The sequence below is a fragment of the Notamacropus eugenii genome, chromosome 6 (assembly GCF_028372415.1).
Source record: "Notamacropus eugenii isolate mMacEug1 chromosome 6, mMacEug1.pri_v2, whole genome shotgun sequence".
NCBI classification, from domain to species: Eukaryota; Metazoa; Chordata; class Mammalia; order Diprotodontia; family Macropodidae; genus Notamacropus; species Notamacropus eugenii.
This window is the reverse complement of record NC_092877.1, coordinates 138,105,986-138,129,662: the sequence shown is the minus strand read 5'-3', so window position 1 is coordinate 138,129,662 and position 23,677 is coordinate 138,105,986. Positions and strand designations below refer to the sequence as shown.

The following is a 23,677-nucleotide window of genomic DNA, read 5'->3' as shown; positions in this document are numbered from 1 at the left end:
AGTCCCCAGGCTGGCCGACAAGCCCTCCCCTCCCGGTACGAGCAGCCCGGCGCGGAGGTCGGAGCGCCCGGAGGCGGCGGCAGCAGCGGGGCACGCAGAGCGGCTGCCTCCCTTTCCGAGCCTCCTCGGGGCAGCAGCACCCTCGGTGAGGGCGCTGGCGACTCCCGAGTAAGCCGGAGCAGTAAGCGGGAGCCGCTCCGCGCTCTCCTCCTCCCCCTACCAACCGATGAGCGGGAGCCGGACCATTGGTCAGCCCGACCCCCCAGCGACGCCCGGGCGCCTCCTCTCCTCCCCGCCGGGCCCCGGCCGAAGAGCATGAACCGGTCGCGCTCCGGCTGCTAAGGACACAGCAGGCGGCCCGGGGCCACGGGAGCCGCGCGTCCCAGAAGCTTCGGCACTGACACCAGAGACCGGCGGCCGCCGCCGCAGCAGCCCGGCAGGGGGTGGGAGACCGCGACGGCGAGGACGGGGGTGGGGGGAGGGCGCGGGGGGGCGGGGACCGGGGGGAGGGGGGGCGCCCGGCGGAGGAGAAAGATGGCAATGTCTCTCATCCGAGCGTGCCGCAGTCTGGCTCTCTCAACATGGCTGCTTTCCTTTTGTTTCGTGCATCTGCTGTGCCTGGACTTCACCGTGGCCGAGAAGGAGGAGTGGTACACGGCGTTCGTGAACATCACCTACATCGAGCCGGGGTCCCCGGCGGCGGCGGCGGCGGCCGGGGCGCTGGGCGCCTCGGGGGAGCTGCGCAGCGAGAAGAGCGAGTGCGGCCGCTACGGCGAGCACTCGCCCAAGCTGGATGCCCACGGGCGGGTGGCCATGGCCAGCTCGGCGCAGGAGCGCCTGGCCTGCGACCCCAACACCAAGTTCGCCGTCCCGGCCCACGTCAAGCACTGGATCGCCCTCATCCCCAAGGGGAACTGCTCGGACAAGGACAAAATCCGGCACGCCTTCCTGCAGAACGCCTCCGCCGTGGTCATTTACAACGTGGGCACCAACACCAACGAGACTACCACCATGTCCCATCCAGGTGAGCTATCGGGGCCCTGGGAGGAGGGCAGCGGGGAAGCGGGGGTGGGTGGGGGTGGGGAGGGGCAGGAGACGCTGGGGATGGAGACTCCGGGGAAGAGCTAGCGCCTGCTTCCATCTGGAAAGGAGATCGTGTGCTGGAAAGCCACTCACTGTGCTCTGCGCCTTTTAAGTTTGGGAGATGTGGATGCCGGCTTTTTTGTTTTTTTTAAGGCGAAGGTCCTTTTCATATGGGTGATGCGGTAGGGCCATTAGAGAGCTGGATTTGGAGACACCCGGAGTTTGTTCTAAATAGTGGTAAGGAAAGGGTGGGAAAGACTGAGGAAACTTTATGGGTAAGAAGACCTGGATTTAGAGGGGCCAGGACTGGAGACACTTCTCCCTGGGGATTGCCAGCCCTGGAACTGATCGCTCTGATAGCTGGGCTACCTGTCACTGGGCGCCATCAGGTAGAGAGCTACACCTGAGCCAGTAATGCCGGTATCTAGAGGTTAGGGTTTCTCCCTGCAACGCACCCAAGGTGAACTTGTTCCTTCAGATTGTGTTTCATTTCTTCCTGGAAGATGAAATGTTTTCTTCCCTTCTGCGCTTGAGCAAGTGGCAAATAATAGTAATTTTTTAAAGTGCTGTCTTTCACCTGTCCAGCAGGAAAACTGTTAACGGAGACATGATTGTTAACGGTCTCTAGCTGATGTAAGTGAGGAAAGTTTGCAAGGGAAAGTTATGGCCAGTTTCTGTATGTTGTGTCATACAGGCCGAGAATGGAGGGCTTAGTATACTTGGGAGCTGTGTTTGGTGAGGAGCTAATTGCAAGGTGGGAAAGGCAAGTGCATTTAGTTGTTGCAAGCAAAACAGGGGACACTGTAACGGAGCACACTTCCCTTTTGCAGGTGTAGTTTCAGATGGAGAATATCTGCATTTGCAGGAACAAAAAGGAAATTAACCAGGCTTGACAAAGTATCTGGTTATAGGACTGGCCCCAGGAGCCCAAAATAGCACCTGTTATGTGTGCCCATGAAGTGATTCCTTAGAAGGACACCCTATCTCCTCCCCGCCTCCTTGTTGTGTACACATAATTCCCCAAAGACATTGTAGAAATAGGGTTATCAAATACTACCCCACATGGAGAGCCTTGGAATCACCTAAAAAATTGAAATTCTCTTTTAAGACATCTTTTTAATTTGAAAGAGTGAGTTTTCTAAAGTGGAATGCCATCAGCTGGAAGAAGTGGGGGGAAGTGGCAGAGAGAGAAAAGAGGCAGAAAAATGCCTTCTTCAAGGACACGTTTCCATTCCAAGGGTCCATATCCATCAAAAGGAAAAGATCACTTATTAGTTAGATATGCAGTAGGTTTCCACCCAGAAATTAACACCAGCTGTTTTACATGAAGAAAGTGGTTGGCTTTAAAGCAAACAGGTTTGTAAGTTTAGGGGAAATTTCAATCCTTCCCACATACTGTTCTGAGGCATAATGAATGATGAATGGGGAAAGGGTCTGTTTTAGAATGGTTGTCTGTCTGCAAAACCTTAAAAATATTTAGCATGCATTCTTGAAAAGGGTTGTTTACTGGCAAGGGCAGGGCAGTTGGGAAGGATATTCTAGGTCTACGACCTGCTTTGTCTTCAGGAATGTTATAATGACTTTTGTTTGTTTTCCTATGGACATGTGATTTTATCAGTGCAGGTAACCTTGGGCAAGCTTCCTCCACTGATGCACACTGGACCTTGAGATTAGTAACTTCTCAGTCACTTGGAGCTTGACATGGTGGAAAAGCATGCTATCTTGGGAATTAGAAGATCTGGTTTCAAATCCTACCTGTAATGCTTATTACTTGTGTGACCTTGGGCAAATCACTTAACCATGCTAGGCCTCAGTTTTCTTATCTGTAGAATGAGCTGATTGTGCTAGATGCTCTTGGGGGTCTTTTCCAGGTCTAGTTTCTGATTCACAGGGTAAGACCTGATCTTTGGTCTTCCTTACTCCAGTTCTAACCTTCCATCCACTTGAATGACCATCATAGTGATGAATGATCATCAGTAAACTTGATGATTGCAACTTTTTTGCACGTTTCATAAACCAAATATAGTTCAGTAATATTTAATCATTTGGGCAAGGGGTGGCAGTGATCATGTAGTTGGAAAGAGAGCTAACCCTTTATGACTTAAAAAAAGTAAGTCTTTAATAACCAAAGTAGAATACTTTCTTAGCTTGTACCCATTCCTGGAAACTTCAAATCAGCCTCTGATTCAACCTTAAGTCCGTTGTATTATTCGTTCTGTTAATAAGGTTCTCTAGAATGGCCGACATGCTGGATCAATTAATGGCTTGCCTGTGTGTGTGTGTGTGTGTGTGTGTGTGTGTGTTTTAAGAATGTAGTAAGCTGTTTTCCCACACAATTGTTGTTTTATTAAGGCACAGCAGGAGTGAAAGATCTAGTAACAGTTTGAAGGTTAAAGGCCAAGAGAAGTATAGGAAATTCTTTACCATCATAATTGGTCTCTGTGTCTAAGAATGTGTTAATACTGGATCTGATAATAGGCAAGTAACTTTGTCGTTATTATCTGAAAACTCCTTGTTCCAAAAATTCCATTTCAGATGTGGCATTGATTTTTCCTTATGGCTGCTTTAAAATGAGATACATGACCAGGGAACATTGTTAGCCCTGTATTTCATGCTGAGATGAATTTTTTTTGCTTTTCTCAAAGCTTGGAACCACTGGTCTGACTATCAAAGTCTTGCAGCTGTAACATTTGGAGACTCAAAATTATATTTTTAAATTAAATTTTAAATAAATACTTAAACCCAGTTGGGGGAAATGAGAATATTTGGGCCTTTGGTCAAAATATCCTCATTTCATGAAAAATGGAAGGTAATTTATATTTATATTTTCTGAAATACAGGCTGGCTTCAATTTATGGATGCCCTACTTATGTTCACCCCTTTCTGGAAATAACCTGGTAGATGCCTAAGAAATCCTACTTCCCTCCTTACTGTTCCTGGGAATTTCCCTTTGCTCCTCCTTTTCCATACTCCTTATTGTTAAAGATCTTTTCATTGCCTCTCACCCTCCTTCTCCCTTGATTCCTAGGACCATAGGTGTAAAGCTGAAAGGAAGCTTAGAGGTCATGTAGTCCAACCTTCACCTTTTACAGATAAGAAAACTGAGGCCCATAGAGTTTAAGTGCTTCCCCAAGCTCAGTGAGTTGAAAAACTGGAATTTTAACCTAATTCCTCTGCTTCCAAATTCTTCCCCAATGAATAATTTTATCTAGCTTCTGTTCTCCTTCACTATCCCAAGTACCCACTGGTCATTTATTTCCTTACTCTTTTCTCAGTTCCCATCTCTGGTTATTACCCCAGAGCCCCCACCCCAATTCTTCATCCTTTGACAACCTTAGAAGCCATCTTTGCGTGTCACTATCACCCTGCCTCCTAGCCCTTCCTCCTACCCTAATTGAAATCCTGCTCCACAGCATAAGAACCACCATGAATGGGCACCATTTAAACTGCTCAGTAGAAGAGATCGAGAAGGGAATTCTTCTTGCTAGATTTACATGGAGGGAGGTGAGGTACCATCATTCTAAGTTTTCCCATAAAACCATTGTTATTTGTAGTGGAGTTACTATAATATCATTGTTACAGTTTTATGCTTCAAGTATTGCTTCTTCAACATATCAAGGATCTGTGATTTTGTTTATCAAACAATTTAATTCAGCAAACATATTAAGGTACCTACTATGTGCAAAGCACATTGAGAAACACTGGAGATATAAGGACAAAAACAAAACACCCCCAGTCCTTTCAGGGTACTCATTTCTTCTATGGGAAAACCTGTAGACCTCACTCAAAACTTAGGAGAGTGATCATAGACCTGGGGGAAAGCTTCTTGAAGGAGTTACTTGAACTGAGCCTTGAAAGACGATAAGGATTCTGGGCAGATTTGAAGGGAGTGCTTTTGAGATCTGGATGATGACTTGTGCAAATGAAGGGGAGTCATCTATGGAATGCCAAGTTCAGGAAACAGTAAGTAGTCCACTTCTATGGGAATATAGAATTTCAGAAGGAGAAAAAGGTGAAATTAGCCTTGGAAATGTAGGTTGGAGCCAAATCATGAACTGCTTTACACATTAAGCCCATAAGCTTACATTTTATTCTAGAAACCATAGGGAATGTCCTTGGAGTTTATTCATACTTGGACATAATCCATACACAGACATATACTTATGACTTCTCCACACGTTAGTAGAAGGTCTTCGAATAACTGAGGCCAATAAAATTCATCACCTGGTAGACAATTTTCTTGGTTTAAGCTGTTCCAGTTAGGCTGCTCCTTGGATGGCAGACTCATAGTATGGCTTCAGATGTAGATCCAAAGCCTTTCAAGTTCATGTTCTTCTGATACAACTTTAAAAAAAACACAGGGATATCTGTATACTATAATGAGACATCAGAGAATACTTTTAGTAGGGGACTTCAGGTACATTATGGATTTAGCAGAGTTTTTTTTATTAATTTTTTGGGGGAGCGCTAACCTGTGAGCCAAAACACTATGTGTAACATTGTTTCTATGGGAAAATGTATTCCAAATTCCAAAACAACTTAATCCAAACAACTTAAAATGAAAATTTGGACTATAATCATTTGTAGTTCAGGGAACGCTAGCTATTCATTCATTTTTCCATTCAACAAATGCTTATTAAATGATTATTATTTACCACATGTTGTTAAGTGCTAGGGAAAATACAAAGACAAATAATATATGGTACCCTCCTTGAGGAGTTTACGATCTGCTTGTTTAACATTTATTCACATATTAAAACACTTTAAACTCAAGTCTTCCAAAACTTACACATGAAAAAGAGTGTTGAAGTATCCTGTTAATTCCTACATCCATTCACTTGAGATCTGATGCCTGTTAGGTTAGATAAGAATTTCACCAATATATCCTAAAGAAAAATTTAGTGGATTTGTGAGATCAGACCATGAAACACCCAAAAGTTTTGACTACCATGAAATTCACATTCACATTTAGATCAACTTACCGTGTCAGGATAAAAGCTTGGACCCACCAAACAACAGAATAAATTATTTGAACTTGGTCATTTCTCTCACTCCCATTAGACACTTGGACCATTGACCCTTTTCACCAGATTTTCAGCCTAGATGGCTATTTGTGGACCTATGACACTTAGATTTTCACTTGAGTAGCCCATTTAATTTTTGTTTGTTTTTGAGTCAATCAGGGTTAAGTGACTTGCCCAGAGTCACATGGCTAGTAAGTGTCTGAGGCCTTTGAATTCAGGTCTTTCTGACTCTAGGGCCAGTACTTTATCTACCTTACCACCTAGCTGCCTCTAGTCCATTTAATTTAATAAGCATTTTTTATAGAGAAATGTAATTTTTAATTTTAATTTTTTATTTCAGTTCTCTTAGTTTCTCCCACTGAACTTGCTTTTATTTTTTTTAATTTTTGTTTATTTCTCATTTTCAACATTCACTTATGTAAGATTTTGAGTTCTAAAATTTTCCTCCTTCATCCTCTCCCCCGTCACCAGGATGGTAATCTTATATAGGCTATACGTGCAAAATTATATTAAACATATTTCCACATGAGTCATTACAAACATTTATTAAGCACCTACTATACATACGTCATTGTTCTGTTCTAGGCCGGGTAGAAAGGGTGGGTGGGGGGGGGGGCCAGGGGGAGGAAAGGGGAGACTGGTACAAAGATAATGAAAGATGGCTTCCTGCTTTCAAAGAAGTTATAGTCTACTAGGGCGATACTGTCCTATCTATCATTTGTGCTACAGGCCTAACTCAGCATCTCTTGATATATTCTCATGGATTTCCCCTTAAATTTCCTTTCTTTCTTTCTGTACTTTTACTTTGTCTTTTTTTCTTATTTTGAATTAGTTCTGACTTTTTAATTACTCCTCCAATTATTTGTCATGATGTTCTTTTGGCCTCTGACTCACAAAAACTGCACCTATTTGGGGAAAGCTATGCTAAATATTCTTTCCCTGTGTAACCAATTCCTCTTTTAGTGTGCTCCCAATTGGTCTCTCCTCCTCCTTTCTTCCTCCGCTTTGGTTCCCCTTTTCTCACACGTCTTTGTTATTTGGCCTTTGCCAGCAGTTTCTCTCAGTGACTTGTATCAGTCACAATTTGCCGAGTCCTGCCTGATGGGATATGACTGATGCCAATATGTAAGGAAGGGGATAATCCAGTCTCTAGGTGCCAGCAACCACTGCTATTTAACTTTGAGGTTGAAAAGGTTGTAATAGAGATCCCATGTTTGCATCATGCTTTAAGATTTGCAAAATGCTTTCCTCACAACATACTCCTGGTGCCTAGCATAGAACTTTGTGCTCACGTGCTGGTGGTTGGATTACAAGTGGATCTGGGATCTCATTAGAGTGGGTATTCTCACCAGGATGTAGATATAAATAACCTCTCTATGCTTTTCCATCCAGTTACAAGTTACAGCTCTTGTCTGTGTCTTTCCATAAATTCGTTATAATGACCAGAGGTGGGGAAAGGGCCGGGTCTTCCTTGCTTTCTCTTCATTTCCATCAGTTTTCCTTTGTTCCTTTGGGACTAGCTTATCTTGTTTTTTACTCATGCATTTCTCTGAGGAATCATTTAAGTAGTAGGTAGCATTACCCGTATTTTGTAGGCAAGGAAATTATCAGAAAGAGATTAAATGACCCAAATTCTAATCCTACCCTGGACTCTTACTGGTCGTGTGAACATGGGCAGATCACTTAGCTTCATTGACTTTCCGTTTCCTTAAATGGAGGTGAGGGCAATATGTTGGTCTAGATGGCCTTCAAGGTCCATTTGAGTACTGGATTTAAGATCTTATTTTACTACAAGGCTTGCCCATGAGTGCACAGCTGGTAAGTGTTCAAGGCATGATTCAAACCAGATCTTCTGACTTGAAGTCCAGTTGCCTTTGGCACCATATCATACTACCTTTCATGGTAGCAAATGTCATTTCTTACTGTTACATAAAGGATAGCTTATGGAGATCTATCGGTATGTATGTATGTGTATATATGCATACACATATACACACATATGTGTATGTATATTGTATAATATATAAATTGTATAATATATAAAATTGTATAATTATAAAAAAGCTAGTATGTTATAGATATGTCTATATATCTAAATATTATTGTTATTGTTTAGCCTTTGCGGTTGTGTCGGACTCTTCATGACCCCATTTGGGGTTTTCTTGGCAAAAATACTGAAGTGGCCTGCCATTTCCTTCCCTACCTCATTTTACAAATGAGGGAACTGAGGTAAACAGGGTTAAGTGACTTGCTTAGGGTCACACAGTTAGTAGATGTCTAAGGCTGGATTTGAACTCAGGTCTTCTGCAGTCTAGCCCAGCATTCTATGTACTGTGTGACCTAGCTGTGCCATAGCTGTATAAGTTATCTATCTGTCTTTCTGTCCAGCTCTCTAGCTTCTCTTCATTTCAACCAACAAATATTCATTAAATGACTGTGACGCCCAAAGAGCTTAACGTATGTTTTAAGTAATCCCAATTAGTATACAGGGCCAGTCTATGGGTTGCCAGTGGATATTTAGACGGTGGTGTTAAAACTGGAATAATAAAGTCCATCTCCTGCTTTGGAATGTGATTAACACACCACAACCCAGCTTGAATTTTCAGAATTCAGTGCTTTAACTGAATAGTGGAAAATTGTGCCCCCTCCCTCCATCCCATTGATGGGTATAGTTAAAAAAAAAAAAGAACAGTAGACTGGAATTCTGGGGTTGGGGACTAAGTTCTGCCTTTGACTCTCCCTAGCTCTGTAACCCTATGCTGATCATTTATCTCTCCTGGTCTTATTTCTTCATCTGTAAAAGGGGGAGGGAAGTCCTTTCAGTTCTTAATTTCTGTGATTCTATAAATTTTTCTCATGACCATTGTAAACCACGATTTTCCTGATTTCACTAACAACCTTTAACTCATTTGGTATCTCTTCAGTCTCCCCATCTTCAAAACAGGGAATGAATGATATTGTCACCCATTAACTCAATCCAGAGGAGACAATATAAAATGCCTCAAAATCACTCAAATAAAGAAGTACTTATCACTCTGCATATACCATCTTTTACTGTAACCCCTATCTTACTCTGTCGACTGGGGGGAAAGGATTATGGAGAGATAAAAAGTGATGTACATGTCAGTGTTAATAATGTACAAAGTATTTCAATTGAAGCAGTGTCTTCACAAAGCTAGTTATAAGAAGTGCTCCACTTCTCAGTATCCTTACTATTTTGGTATTTTTACAGTAATGAAATATGATTCTATTTAAATTTTAAAAGGGGATATCCCCCCTCTCCAAGAAGACTGGAATAATTAGCATTTTCCTTCTTTCTGTGAAACTTTTGTTTTTTTAATTTATTTTGATTTCATTAAATATTTCCCAATTACATGTAAAAAAAACTTAACATTCATCTTTTAAAACAAAATGGAGTTCTAAATTCTTTCCCTTTCTTTCCTCCCTCATGCCTTGAGAAGGCAAGCAATGTGACACTGATTAAACTTGTGAAGTTATGTAAAACATATTTTTGTATTAGCCATGTTACAAAAGAAACACACACACACACACACACACACACACACACACACACACACACACACACACACACACACACACACACACACACACACACACCCAGTAAAGAAAGTTTGAAAAATATGCTTCATTCTGCACCTGGAGTTCATTAGACCTATCTCTGGAAGTGAATAGTATTTTTCATCTTGGGTCCTTTGGAATTATCTTTGATCATTGTCTTGATCAGAGTGATTCAGTCTTGCACAGTTCATCATCATTACAATATTGCTGTCACAGTGTGCAGTGATCTCTTGGTTCTGCTTCATTTTACTTTGCATCAGTTTGTATAAGTTTTCCCAGGTTTATGAAACTTTTGGTTAGCACCACTATCAGAAAACTACAATATTGCATCACTAAAGGATAGCTATCCTTTATGGCTTTCTGCATAAGAATCATACAAGATGAGTAGGTAGGGGAGGGGGTTGCAGTCTGTATTCAGGGAGAGGATAATGACATTGATGAGACTGTAGTGCCTTCCCACGAAGAACTGGACAAAAAAAAAGAACAGGTAGGATTGCCTTTGGAAATTGTGCAGTGCCTTTTATGATTTCCTAAGCTGTTTCTTGAAAGAAAATAAATCATAAATTACCTTATTTAACTGGTATCATCAAGGAAGATGTTTTGTAATAGTGACTTTTCCAGATAATTGAGGCTTATGGAAATTTTAAAAAATGAACCAATTATGATAAGCCATCTTTCCATTATACGTATTATACTATTCCCTTCTAAAACAAAGGGCACCAAACAATATTTTCACTTTGTCTTAATAATTTTGTCATAAATGACTGTTACTATGTAGAACTGCACAATAAAATACCAAAGATCACATTATTATTTTGAGCTGTATAGTAATAGTCACATTTATGACCTTGAACTGTCAAGACAGGCCATCACTGTATGGCCTGAGGGTCTAATAGATATTATCCCTTCCTTGGATGACCCCACCAACTGTCGCCATCACCATTTGTTGCTGGCCACTACCACCCACCACTTAATAATTCCTGCTTCTAACCTGTTGGAAACCTGAGAAACTGATTAGAATCCTGTCTAAAATAGAGTGAGTAGGATTTGAGTGAGAACCTGAGGGACTTTCCGGTGAGTAAAGTGCAAGAGCTTTTAGTAATTGGATTTTGGGGCATAGATTTTGGCTGTTCAGTGATATTTTGTGTTTATTTCATGAGTCTTGGCCATATTCCAGACCACTGAGTTGGGTGAGTAAGTGACTTTCTGGATAAGTCATATGCAATTGTAATATTTATATGACCTGTATAGAAAGGACACTGCATTTAATTCTCTTTCTGTCTTGAAATCCATTAGCAATTCTTAGCTCAAAAGAAAGGAAAGCCATAGTCCTTCCCCACTTCATCAGCAGCCTTTATTACGGGCCATCATCAACTTCTTTTCTTTCCACTTCAGGATCAATGCTTCTAAGTCATTTTTTGGTCCTCTCTTTAGCCTTCTGAGCAGGCTTCCTTTGGTATTTTACAAATGAGGAAACTGAGATCTATCAAGGTTAGAAGAGGTTGTCTGCTGTAGTGCCTAGAGTGATAGACCTAGAACTAGAAATCCTTACTCTGTCAATTACTGACTGTGTGAGGAAACCATGGGCAAGCCATTTAACCTCTCTGAGCCTCAATTTCCTCAGTTGTTAAATAAATAGAAGTTTATACATGACTAGAGGATAATGAGTTTAAAGTACTTTGAAAAGCACTCTGCTTTATACAGGTCTGCTTTTGCTGCTGTGATGATCAATCAGTAAACATTTATTAAGCACCTATTATGTGCCTGGTACTGTTCTAAGTGCTGGGGATACAAAAAAAGTTTCCGATCTCCAAGGAGGTTACCATCTACTGGGGAGACCACTTGCAAATAAATATACACAGAGCAAGTTCTTTGCAGGATCAATAAGAGATAATTAACAGAGGGAAGTCACTGAAATTAGGAGTTGGAAAAAACTTCCTGTGGAAGGTGGGATTTTAGTTGGAACTGAAAGGAAAGGGTGGTCAGTAGTTGGAGCAGAAGAGAGAGAGCATTCCAGAAATGAGGGACTTGCCTGAAGCTACCTCAAGAGTGGATTTGTTGGCTTAAATTTGCCAGACAAATTCTTTCACTACTTTGCAACTGGAATCATAGCCAAAAAGGTCTTCAGTGATAGTTTGTGTCAGGCTCTGAGACCTCACTTCCTTCAAAAGCCAGGCTGCTGCTTTTCTGCCCCCACCCCACCTCTGAACTGCCTTCCTTCTTCTACTACTGCCAACCTTCCCTTTTCCTCCCCTTCCCTCAAAAGGATTTTCAAAGATCTTCTAAGTCAAGGATATGAATATTTCTCCAGGTCCCTACGAGAGAAAGTCATAATTGGGAATATGTACATTGTTACATTCTTGGCAATGCATCCACTAAATATCCTCTCCATTTCAAGAAATAGCTCAGCTTGGCATGTTGAGGGTCACATAGAGTCATGCACTTTTAAAGAGTTGGAAGGGCACTTAAAGGCTATCAGCCCAACTTCCGGCTCAGTGAAAAAATCTCGGACCTCGTGACACTTTTTGAGTCTTCTTTGAGGAGAAGCTGTCTGTCCTGTGGAATTAGTCCAAGTGTGTTAAGGATTCTGGGAGGAAGGGGAGAACTTGGATCTTTATTACTTGTTTAGTCTTTTAAAAGGATTGCTTTGGCTGCCTAAAATCTAGCTATTAAAAAATTACTCAAGTTTTGAAAATCAAGAATTTCTTTAGTTCCAGCTCAGCCCTTGACTCATTGTTGTGTGACTTTAGCCAGTCATTCATTAATTCAAAAGTTATTGGTTTCTATGATACTTGGCTAGGCACTAGGGAATACAGACATAAAAACAAAGATCCGTTCCTGTCTTCAGAGAGTTTATATTCTCATAAGAAGATACCCAGGGAGCTAGGTGGCACAGTTGATAGAGTGCCAAGCCTAGAGTCAGAAAGACTCATCTTCCTGGGTTCAAATCTGGCCTCAGACACTTACTAGTGGTGTAATCTTGGATGAGTCACCTAACCATGTTTGCCTCAGTTTCTTCATCTATCAAATGAGCTGGAGAAGGAAACGGCATGCCACTCCAATATCTCTGCCAGGAAAAGCCCAAATGGAGGTCACAAAGAATAGGAGATGACTGAAATGGTTGAGTAACCACAATAAGAAGGAAAAATGTAAAAGTATAAACTAATTTGAGGAGTAAGGACACAGAAAACTAAGGGGATGTGAAACGGGCTTTGCATTGGAAGTGGAACCTGGTTTGTCCTGAAGGAGGCTAAGGGTAGAGATAGAGATGAAGCGGAGTGATGAAGGTGGAGAAGGGATGGGAGAAATGCCAGATGGACTGCCAGGGCAAAGACGAGGGTGGGAAGGAGGTGCTGTGCTCAACTCAGAGATCGGTAAGGAGATCAGTTCAGCTAGAATGCATTCCTCTAGAGAGCATGTGAAGGAGAATAATGAGACACAGATCTGGAAAGGTGGGTGGGAACCAGACCGAGTTTGTCTAAATGACAAACTGACAACATATTTTATCCTAGAGGCAAGAGCCACTTTAGAGTTTCCAGACCTCAGTTTCCTCCTTTGTAAAATGAGTTTATTTCCTAGTGTAACAGCCCTTTTGGGAGGGTACAACTTCCAGAGAGGGCTGTGCTAGATAATACCTTTGTAGACAGAGGCTGGGAAAGGACTTGATGCATCTTCAAGCTCAAAGTTTCTTAACCTTTTGTGTGTATGTATATGTGTGTATGTGTGTGTGTGTGTTATGGCAGTGAAGAGACCTTGAGGAAAAGACCTTGCATCTGAGAGAGATGGGGTAAGAAACCTCAGGAAAAGACCATTGACTTTGGAACCGAAAGCCATGTGTCGAAAGTGATTTCTCTGAGGCCTGGTACAAGAAGTTGGCTACGGGTAAAAAGAAAAAGTCAGAACTGCCCATGGGAAAGCTTACCTGTGTCGAGTTCAGGGAAGAAGGGGGAAAGAGTGCCATTGGTAGCTTCCTGTTTCAATCAAGTATCTTTGTTGACTAGATGCTTGGTTGGGTCTGCCTGCTTAAAAAAAATCACGTGCTGTCAGCATCCTTCTGATTTCTAAGCCCTGGGACAGAACTTCATCGCCTTGCCTTAGTTATGGGTCTGATGCCTGGGAAATCCTTGTTCACACAGAAGGTGGAGAATTCAACATCCATCCTCCTCTTAAATGGGGAAAAGAGACGTCCTCTCTTTGTGTATGGCTACTGTGCTAGTGTACTTTTGAAAGGGGTGGTGATTGAAGGGGTGATGGCAGTAGACACATATGAGGGCCAGACTTTTGACTTGTACAGTGGCTATCACCATGCCATCCCTTTATAACAACACTTTTAGACTCACTTCTACCCAGAAGAGTTTGATTATGCTGTGAGCAAAGTCAGATTCTTCCAGTTTCTGCATATCTGTGGATAGGCTAAAAGGCAAGCCTGAGACCTTATGGGGCTGGTTACTGGATGACCCAGTGAGTAGTGGAAGGGGTTTTGAAAAGGCTCTTCACTAACAAAGTTAGAGAGGTATGGGACAAAAGGATCACTACTTTGCAGTCCATGAATGGAGAAAGATGGGTACTCTGAGCTAATTCTTTTATATCTCAACCCTGTAAAATACTACCATTGTTTCTGGGAGAGGGAATTGTTGAAGGAATTCTAATTGAGTATGCCATTAAAGAGCTCCTTCAGTCACTCAACAAGCATCTGTTAAATGTTCCCTATGAGCCAGGCATTGTGCTTTAAATGCTGGGGCTATAAGGAAAGAGAAAACCAGTCTGTAGCACAATTTCATCAGCTTTATTTATTGGCTTCTGGAGAATTATGAGATCTGGGTTCAGTTCCTTGCTCTGACTCTATCCCTGTGACTCTGGGCAAGTCTTTTGCTTTTCCTTACCTTGATTTATACTTTGGAAATGGGAGTAATAATAATCCATTCCCTAATTTTCAGGCTTGGTGGGAGGAAAGCCCTTTGTAAATCTGAAAGCTGTTTTTTTAGCTGTTGTCATTTTGTTTAAAGATTAGAAGGCCACACCAAGAATTTCTCAATGGTCTTCATTCCTGAGTATTCCTGTTATGACAGCTGTGGGAGATTGTACACGAGGTAGTGCTTTCCAGTAATGAATTAGTGACTTATGGAAAATGACTGGATTCTGCAGATTTGAGCAAGCCCTCAGGCAGATGGGGAGAAGCACATTAGGTCCATGGAATCCCATCTATGCATTTTATCACAAGTGAGACATGTATTTACTTGGTCACTGGTAATCAAACAGCAGGAGAATATGCCTGTGTTCTTCAGTGATTTGCTTACCTTTTGGAAGGCAGTGTTGGGATAGGGGACACATCTCTCACCCAAGGTCTTTATCTAGATTGAAGGAAGAAGGACTATATTTTGGCTCAGAATCCTCAGATTTGTTGCTTACTTAAAGGGTTAGCATGGAATATTGTTGTTTATTTAACTTTCTCCCAAATGAATGGATAAGTGAATGAATAAAAAAATCATCTCTCAATACTATGTGCCTGGCATTTGCTAAATGCTGGAAATACAAATATAAAAGCAAAGGTAGTTCCTGTCCTCAGGGAGCTTGTATTCTGATGGGTGGGGTAGTGATGTCTGCGTTTATGTATTTACATAAATACATATAAACGTTGACTTCTCCCATACTCCCATGCATTTTCTGCAGAAGGTCCAGTTTTGAGTGTGGAGTAGCATCAGTGACAAGGAGCAAAAACTCATGCCCTTGTTTGGGCATTATGATTTAGTTTTAAGTGGATAAGAAACTTCATTGGCTATTCCTGTCCCAGCTCAATTCAGCAAGTATTTATTAAGTGTACAGAGCAACGTGCTAGGTAGCTAGCATAAATTTAAAAAATTAAATAAGAAACAGTTCATATCCTCAGGGAGTTGTCAAAGAATGACATGTTCTAACTATACTACTAATAGGTGTTTGGTGCATCTGATAGGTACAAAACCCAGTGCTATGTGAAGTCTTTCTTCATCCCCTCAGTAAGGGACAAGTTAATTACTAACCTTGAGGGAATCAGGGAAAACTTCAGAGTATGTCTCCTTTGGGGTATGGGGCAGTGACCCTAGCCGTTCCTTTGGCCACTCATTACAGAGCCTCTCATCAACTCTACCTGTTAGTTCACAATCACCTGTGAGAAGGAAGCCTGAAGAGCCCAGTTGCTTCACCTCTTAGTCGTAGCCCTAAGGTGAAGGGACAGTTTAAAAACAGTCCCCTGTATCAACCAGGATTGTATCTAGATGGCATTTTCATCACATCACCCTTCCAGTAAAATGATTGCTTTCTCAGTAATGGATGTCAGGCATGGCTACTAGCTGCTGTTGTTTATCCTATGTTCTTGAAGACCATGATGTCAGGGAGGTGATGCCATGACATGCAAGTGAATTGGATTTAAGTGAAGCAAAGCTGTGCAAAGTCACCAGCCTCACTTTCTCCTCTGGAGCCTTCTGGGTCCAATGGCAAGATATAGATCAGGATACCTGCAGTTATTAGCTATGTAGCCCAGGGAGATAAAGGACGCACCTCAGTTGTCCTGAGTGTCTTCCTCCCAGTTGTCAAGGTCCACATAAACATATCTAACTAAATGGAGAATTATTAGGAAAACTTCCTGGGACTTGGAGGTTTACTTAGGACCTAAATTTCTCTCTGCTGATGTCTAAAACTCTCCAAAGACCACAGGATTATGACCAGCCTTTAAATCCACCAGCAACTGTAATAACTTTTCCTTTCTCTTAAAGATTCCAACTCAATGCTATCCCCCATATGCCAAGCTTAATGTAATCATTAACTGTACAGTTCACCAATATTTCTGTGGCCATAGAGTTAGAGCTGGAAGGAACTTCAGAGATCATCTAGCCCAATGTCCCCATTTTACAGAGGAATAAACTGAACCCTAGAGATGTGAAGTGGTTTCTCCAACTTCAAAGCAGTGACAAAGCTGGGGATTAGAGCCCAGATGACCTAACTCCAAATCTCATCATCTCGTCATTATGCCATATTGTCTCCTTCCTTTTGGAGTGGTAGTTTCATTTGAATCCACTTGCAGGGAGATAGGAGGAGATAAGCAGAACATCTTTGATCTGCTCCATTATTTTGTTGTCTTAAAAGAATCTTTTCTTTAAAACAAAATGAACATAATTAAAATCTTGTTTCTAGTCAATTGGAAAGCCTTCTTTTGGAATGAAAAAGCATTCAGACAGTACATTAATGAAGCTAGCATTGGCTTATTGGCCTCATGTTGGAGAACTACAGACAGTAAATAGCTCTCCTAATTTGGTTTTACTGGTTCCTCTGAAGTAATCAATTCTTTTCTCTTTTGCTTCCTTCCTTCTGCTTTTTTTATTAAAGCCTTATACCAATCAGGTCTTAAGAGGGAACTCACAAATTGCCCACTGTTTAAGGGAAAATGTATGAATACAGTCAAATTGGGTAAAGTTCATTGCGTTTTTAGCAAGAGTGGGGAAAAGCGATTTTCTTCAATAAAAGAAGCTAATTAGCCCACTTTCCAAACTGTGGCATCATTACAAACACTCTATTCCATTTTGAGCTGAGGTCTTTGACAAGGTGGCTTAGAATTACTGCCATAGTCCTTGGCTGTTTGTTTGTTCCTGCCTGACTGGTATTTTGGCATTAAAATGATATTTACTCATTAGTGTTATTATGATATTGTGGCGATGGAGTCTGTCGCTATTGTGTTAAAACAGTTGCAGCTCATTGACTCATGCAAATATATTCTTCTATGAACCCTGTTTATATTTCCTCATATTAGTCACTGGAATGCCCTAAATGGAGAAGCAGAAAGCAAACCCCTTCAAACTTGGCCTCTTGTTTTCTTTGGGTTAATTGAATAGAGGGGTTATTTTTGAAAGGCACAGAAACCTTTGAAATCATCCATTAGTTGGTCTGGCTGGTTGGACACTCACCATAAAAATTCTTGTCATTCATTTTCATGCAGGACATCACCTCAGGAAACATGCTGCATGAGCTAATCATGTCAAGAGAGCACAGTGTAATGGAAAGAGCCCTGGATTTGAAATGAGAAGTCCTGGGTTTGAATCCTTGCCTACCACTTAATATCTGACTAAATGACAACCTCTCTCAGCCTCAGTTTTCTCACCTATTAAAGGAGTAATTTGAACTGAAACATCTCTGAGGTCCCTGTCTAAATCTGTGTTTTTTTGATTCAGGTATGAAATCCAACAAGCTTCTTAGGAATACTATTATCTTTCCACTGAAGAACAGTCTTCTGCTCTTTTGTAGACTTGTTACTTACTGGATAGAACTACGGCCACCTGGAGGAAGGCATTGATGCAGAGAGGCTGAATAATTAGCTGGAGAGTTCCAAACTGTGGTGAACTTAGATACTGAGAACAGAGAGTAACCCAAGCCTAGCTATATAGCCAGTTGCCCAGGGCAACCAGACAACAGGATATTGGTGCGAGAGAACACTGTGTACCTTACAGTGTCCTGTTGTTTAAGCAATAGGATGTGGGAATAACCAGGGCCATGCCTAGATATCCCTGGATTTACAGCTAAACTTTGGAGGTCTCTTCTAGCACTAAGTTTCCATGATCCTATGATCAGTATTTTCCTTATCAGGTCTCTAGTAGATAATAAGTTCCTTGAGAACAGGAACTGTTTTTAGCTTTTCCTATCCAGTGCCTAATGAGGTATTTTGCACTTAATTTTTGCATTTATTAAATGCTTGCTGAATTGAAATGGATTGGTGACCTGTGCATGCACCAGTAAAATAGCTGTATGCTTCTACGCTGAATGAATTATTGCTGGAAAGTAAAAGAGCAGACATTTGATAAATGAGATTTTTCCCCATTCTAAGTGACCATCGGCTCAGTTCTACACATGCTTTATATACCCCAAATCACAGAATGTTGGCACCGGAGAGACCATAGAGATCATTTCATACAACCCCCTCACTTTGTAGGAGGCAGCTGGTTGAAGTGGATAGTGAGTCAGCCTTAAATCTAGAAAGGCCTGGCTTCAAGTTATGATTCTAATGCATACTGCTGTGTGACCCTAGGCAAATCACTTAACCTCTCAGTACTCTGGTAGGCTGTAAGGCTAAAAATTGCCATATACATTGGAAGGGGGAAGGATGAAGTCACAGGTATAGTCACTAGGGGTTATGTGACTTTCCCAAGTTCAGAAAGAATAGCCAAAAATTGTCAACCCAGTTCTATGTTCAAGTTAGTGAGTTTTCCCATTGGCATCTGACCACATACTTTCTCTAGGACTTTCATACAACATGGAAGGTCATTCTTCCTTTGAACAAGGCATCTTTTTGCAGCAAAAAACTTCTTCCCAGCTTCCCCATCAGGGTGTCATATTTTAAAATAAAAGTGGCAGTGAAAACTAAAGGATTTGTCTGAATTATTTTGAAACTCTCTCGTCCTTTCCATTTCCATGTAATTCTGATTCTTTTTTGGTTAGGGGTGGGAGGGGGGAGCAGAGCATGGGAGGCAGAAGAAGCAGTCCTTCATGATAATGAGCTGTCTGGAAACATTCTCTTTCCCGTAACAAGTAGGCAAAATTGACAAGTTTTCCAAGTTATGGTTCATTGTGCAACCCTGTGTGTTGCAAATGAAACTGTCCTTACTGAAAAAGAGTAAGGAATGTAATACAGTGAAATTCTGTTAGAAAGTCCCATCTTTGGCTTTCATTTCTCAGCTCTAATAATAATAAAAATGGTAATAATAATAAAATCGCATTACTTGCAATTTAAGCTTTGTAAGGCACTTTTATGTATATTATCTCACTTCTGTCTCACAGTGCCTATATGAAGAAGGTGCTGTTTTATCCACATTTTACAAATGAGGAAACTGAGTCTGAGATTTGTGGATCACAAAGCTAATAAGCATCATGAATCCTTTGCATATTAGGTTATCTTTGGGATACCTTGCCCTGTAATAGGGCATTTTGCTTGAAATGAGTTCATTTTATATTTGTTGCTTAAGTTAAAAAGATCTTGTTCATAGGGACCTGCATTAGCATCTAGCCAGTAAATACTGTTAAGTATGTAACCACATTTTCAGTATTGAAATATATGTAGTTTTAGAAATAGTCACTTTAAATTGTGATTTTATGAAATCTTGAAAATTCTATCCAATTGAAATTTGATCATTGAAAATTGAAATTAAATATGAAAATTCTATCAAAACAAAATAAAATGAAAACCCTCAGCTGAAATATATGACATTTTTTCAGAATTCAAAAAAATAACTGGACTAATGCAGTCATTAGAAGAATTAAAAAAGAGAATTTTTAAAAATGTGGTCTGTGCTTGAATTGGGTTTTTGTGTCTAATTCATTTGTTCCCAGAAAAGTCTTGTTTTTCTTCCATTTAAAAATTTTAACACTTTAGTATGATCTTAACACACATGAATATTTTTACATACAAAGAAGAGGAAGAGAAAGGACTTTATATGCAATTATGAACTATTACATATAGAGTTTAAATGTATCATATATGTGGTATACAGGCAAGTGTATTGTACACGTTATATACATACATGTGTATTATATACATGTGTTTTTAATATATCACAATAAAACTGTGCTCCTTGTTTCTGTCCTTTTCTGAACTTCTGCTCTTCTGAATATGTTTTTAAATGTTTCATCGTTGTTCTTTTCATCATATTCTTGTTTTCTTCCTTCTCTGTCCCTTCCCCCATATCACCTCCTCCTCCTCTTCCTTCTTCTTTCCTTCTTTTTTCCTCCTCCTTCCCCTTTTCTTTTCCTCCTCTTTTTTCTTTCCCCTTTTCCTCTGTCACCTTCTTATCCTCCTCCTTCTTTTCCTACATTCTCTTCCTCCTCGTCATTTTCCTACTTGCTTTTCTTTTTTTTCCCATCTAGGAGTGCTGCTTGTCCATTAAATTGACATTTTTGTTGTAGGATTCTTTTTTTATAATGTTGTATTTGTTTGGATTTGAGTCTCTTAGTTGCCATTTTCTTCTGCTTGGTGTTCAGTATTTAATTTAGTCTATTTCTAGCAGTTCCCACTCCTGTTTATTTAAGAATATATTCCAGTATTATATTTCTGTTTGTTTGTACAAGTAAGCATCAGCCCTCCCCTAAAAAAAATAAAGAAATTCTTTTGAACATCTGGCATTCTTTACCCCCTCTTAGCTCAGATTTCTCTACACTAGCCATTATAAATGTTACATTCCATATGTGGAAATCCAGACGTGCTGGAAAGGATCTCAAGAAGTCATCTAGTCTATTCTCTGCCTCCAGAAAGATGGATAGGCAATCTCTTTTTCATTATCAGTTATTCAGCTATTACATGGCTTTGGGGGAGGAGGAAGAGTTCATATTATACAGGAAATGATCTCTGGCTTGTGCAGTTCTTACTTGTTAATGTGCTGTAGCTTATTTATACCCACCATGCATATATGTTGTCCTTTGAGTGACCCAAAATTTAATTCTTTGGAGGTGGAGGTATTTCGTGATTTGCATTCTGTGTAGCATCTGTAGATAAATATTGGTGTTAATTATTTTTTTCAGGGGGAAATTTGAGTTTAGTAAAAGGATCATGCAATTTCCTGTTTACAGTCCATCCCGTTCTCTTATTCCTAATCAAATCTGGGCCAGTTCATTGTCCTTCTGCAGCGTTTGCCCCAAATATATGCACTGTTAGACCAACCATGGGGGCCTCTCCAGACACTTGCATGTTAAAGGCTGGATGATGACATTCTTCATCCAGTGGCTTTTTTTCTGCAGGAATTTTTAGGCCAAATCCTTTTGAGTGATTATGTGTCTTATAGAAGATATTCTGGAATATTTCTGGAGAGTCAGGAACAATACCATCCACAAACAAGACCATCCAAAAGGAATCTTATCAAAAGCAGCTTTAAATACATCATCAGAGCTGACCAACCAGAAAAGGAAGTGGGCCAGTTGTAGGAAAAGTGAGGGGTGGCAGATGGACAAGCCATTGCTTTCTTGGTATTCCACTGGTATTAAAAGAATTACAGGACAGTCTCCATCATGTTCGGTAACTCACCTTTGCAAGATTTATGGAACGATTTGCCCACAAATCTATGTAGATCAAGGGTTCTTAACCTGGTATATCAATGTATCTCCAAGGAATTCATGAATAGATAAGTGAATTTCTTTTTAAAAATTGCCAACTGTATTTCAGTATAATTGGATTCCTTTGTAATCCTTTTTAATTTGTTTTACATATTTAAAGGCTTTTTTCCCTGAGAAGGGGTCCATAAGCTTTGTCAGACTGCCATGGAGTCCATGATACAAAAAAGAAAGCCTTTTGTTGAGGCATATTGGGACCATGGATAAAGTTCTGGGTGTGGAGTCAGGAATGCCTAAAAATTCAAGTCCTGTCCCTGACACTTAGTAGCTTAGGCAAGTAACTTAATCTCTATGTATCTGAAGTATTTCCATGGTCATGGGCAGGTTGCCATGTCTATTAGTACAAGAAGTTTCCATAGCAGGAGTTTCCCATGATGTCTAGCACAAAATAGTTGCTCAGTGAATGCATATTGGCAGATGAATTCATCGTTCTTCATTTGTGAGCAAGAGTTGTATAGAACAGGGAGGTCTGGACTGATTGCTATCTTTACAGAGACAGCTAGATGGCATACTGGATAGCTGGAACTGAAGTCAAGTAGAAGTGAATGTGTATCCTGTCTTAGATATTTACTAGCTGTATGACCCTGGGCAAGTCATTTAATCCCTCTGAGCCTTAGTTTCTCCATCTGTAAAATGAGTATTGTTGCGAGTATCAAATAATATAATATATGCAAAGTGCTTTGCAAATGTTAAAGTGCTACGTAAGTGCTAGCAATTTTGTGCCATTGGAGGGAATATCTAAATTTGTGAGATTACAGATGCATTGAAGTATTAAGATAGCTCAGGGTCGACTACATAGTGGAAGCATAAACTTCTAACAATCAAGAAATCTTAGAGATTTTCTATTTTAACAATCATTTTTACATTAGAGGAAATTGAAGTTCAGTTATTTAATGATAGAACCTTAGTCTTCTTCTTCTGGCTTCATGGAGAAGGGGAATCTGAAGGAAATGTTAATCCTGGAGAAGGCCAACTTGATACGGTAGAGCATGGCTGGTGTCATCAAATATTTGAAAGACTTATGTTAAAGAATAACTGTATCTGTTCTGCTTGATACCAGAGGGCTGATCTAGGCACACTGGAGACCAGCTTCAGAGGGGCAGATTTGGGCTCAGTATAAGGAAAAACTGACTCAATCTTAGTGCTCTTGAAATTTAGGATGGACTGCCTCAGTAGGCAGTGCACTCTCCCCCACTCAAGGTCTTTCTAGACTGGATGCCCCTAGTTGGCAGTGTTGCAGAGGTGGTGGCTGTACAGGCATGCATTAGAATACATCAATCATTGGATCACCAAGCACTTAATGGAAAGTCAGTTCCTTTTAACTAAGAGATTCTGGGTCTCCAGTGTTCTTCTACTGTTTATTACAAATGAGTCAGAAGATTCCTGTTTAAACTAAACCTTGGTTGAATTGTTTTGTAAAATGAAGAATGTTTCAAATCTGTTGCTCAAATCTATGGTTTTCTTGTTTCATTTTGATTTCTTTTGTTTTAGAACTTCATTCTGATGGCTGGCAATGGGGTTGTTTTGGGGGTGAGGAAGACTTGTATTCTTTGCCTCAAGTGGATGTCTCTGGCTACAAGATGTGATTAGCCAAACATATTCAGCGTAAAGACTGAAGTCTGCTTTTCTACTAACCATTCTACTAAGTATCCAAGAATGGAATTTTTCCAGTAGTTTTTTTTTTTTTTAGTCTCCTAATTTAAAATCAGGGACATAACTCATTTTATTAATGAAGCTCATTCACTTGTCCCCTTGAGGAGCCGCAAAGCATCTCTCCCTGGATTACAGAAAAGAAAGGGCTGGAAGTGCAATACCATATTAGCTGTAATGGGATAAATGGAAAGCTGTATGACATCAGGGAAAGAAGACAGGAA

General features: G+C 40.6%; 1 protein-coding gene across 2 annotated transcripts in view; it reads left to right on the top strand.

Annotated features, from left to right (window-relative positions):
• The first annotated feature begins 499 nt into the window (after nt 1–499).
• Nucleotides 500–23,677, top strand: part of RNF150 (ring finger protein 150) — a 339,646-nt gene continuing 316,468 nt past the window's right edge. For both annotated transcript variants that reach the window (XM_072621110.1, XM_072621111.1), the window contains exon 1: nt 500–1,024. In XM_072621110.1, the coding sequence (XP_072477211.1) occupies nt 535–1,024 (490 nt within the window). In that variant the 5' untranslated portion in view covers nt 500–534. The remainder of the gene's footprint in view (nt 1,025–23,677) is intronic.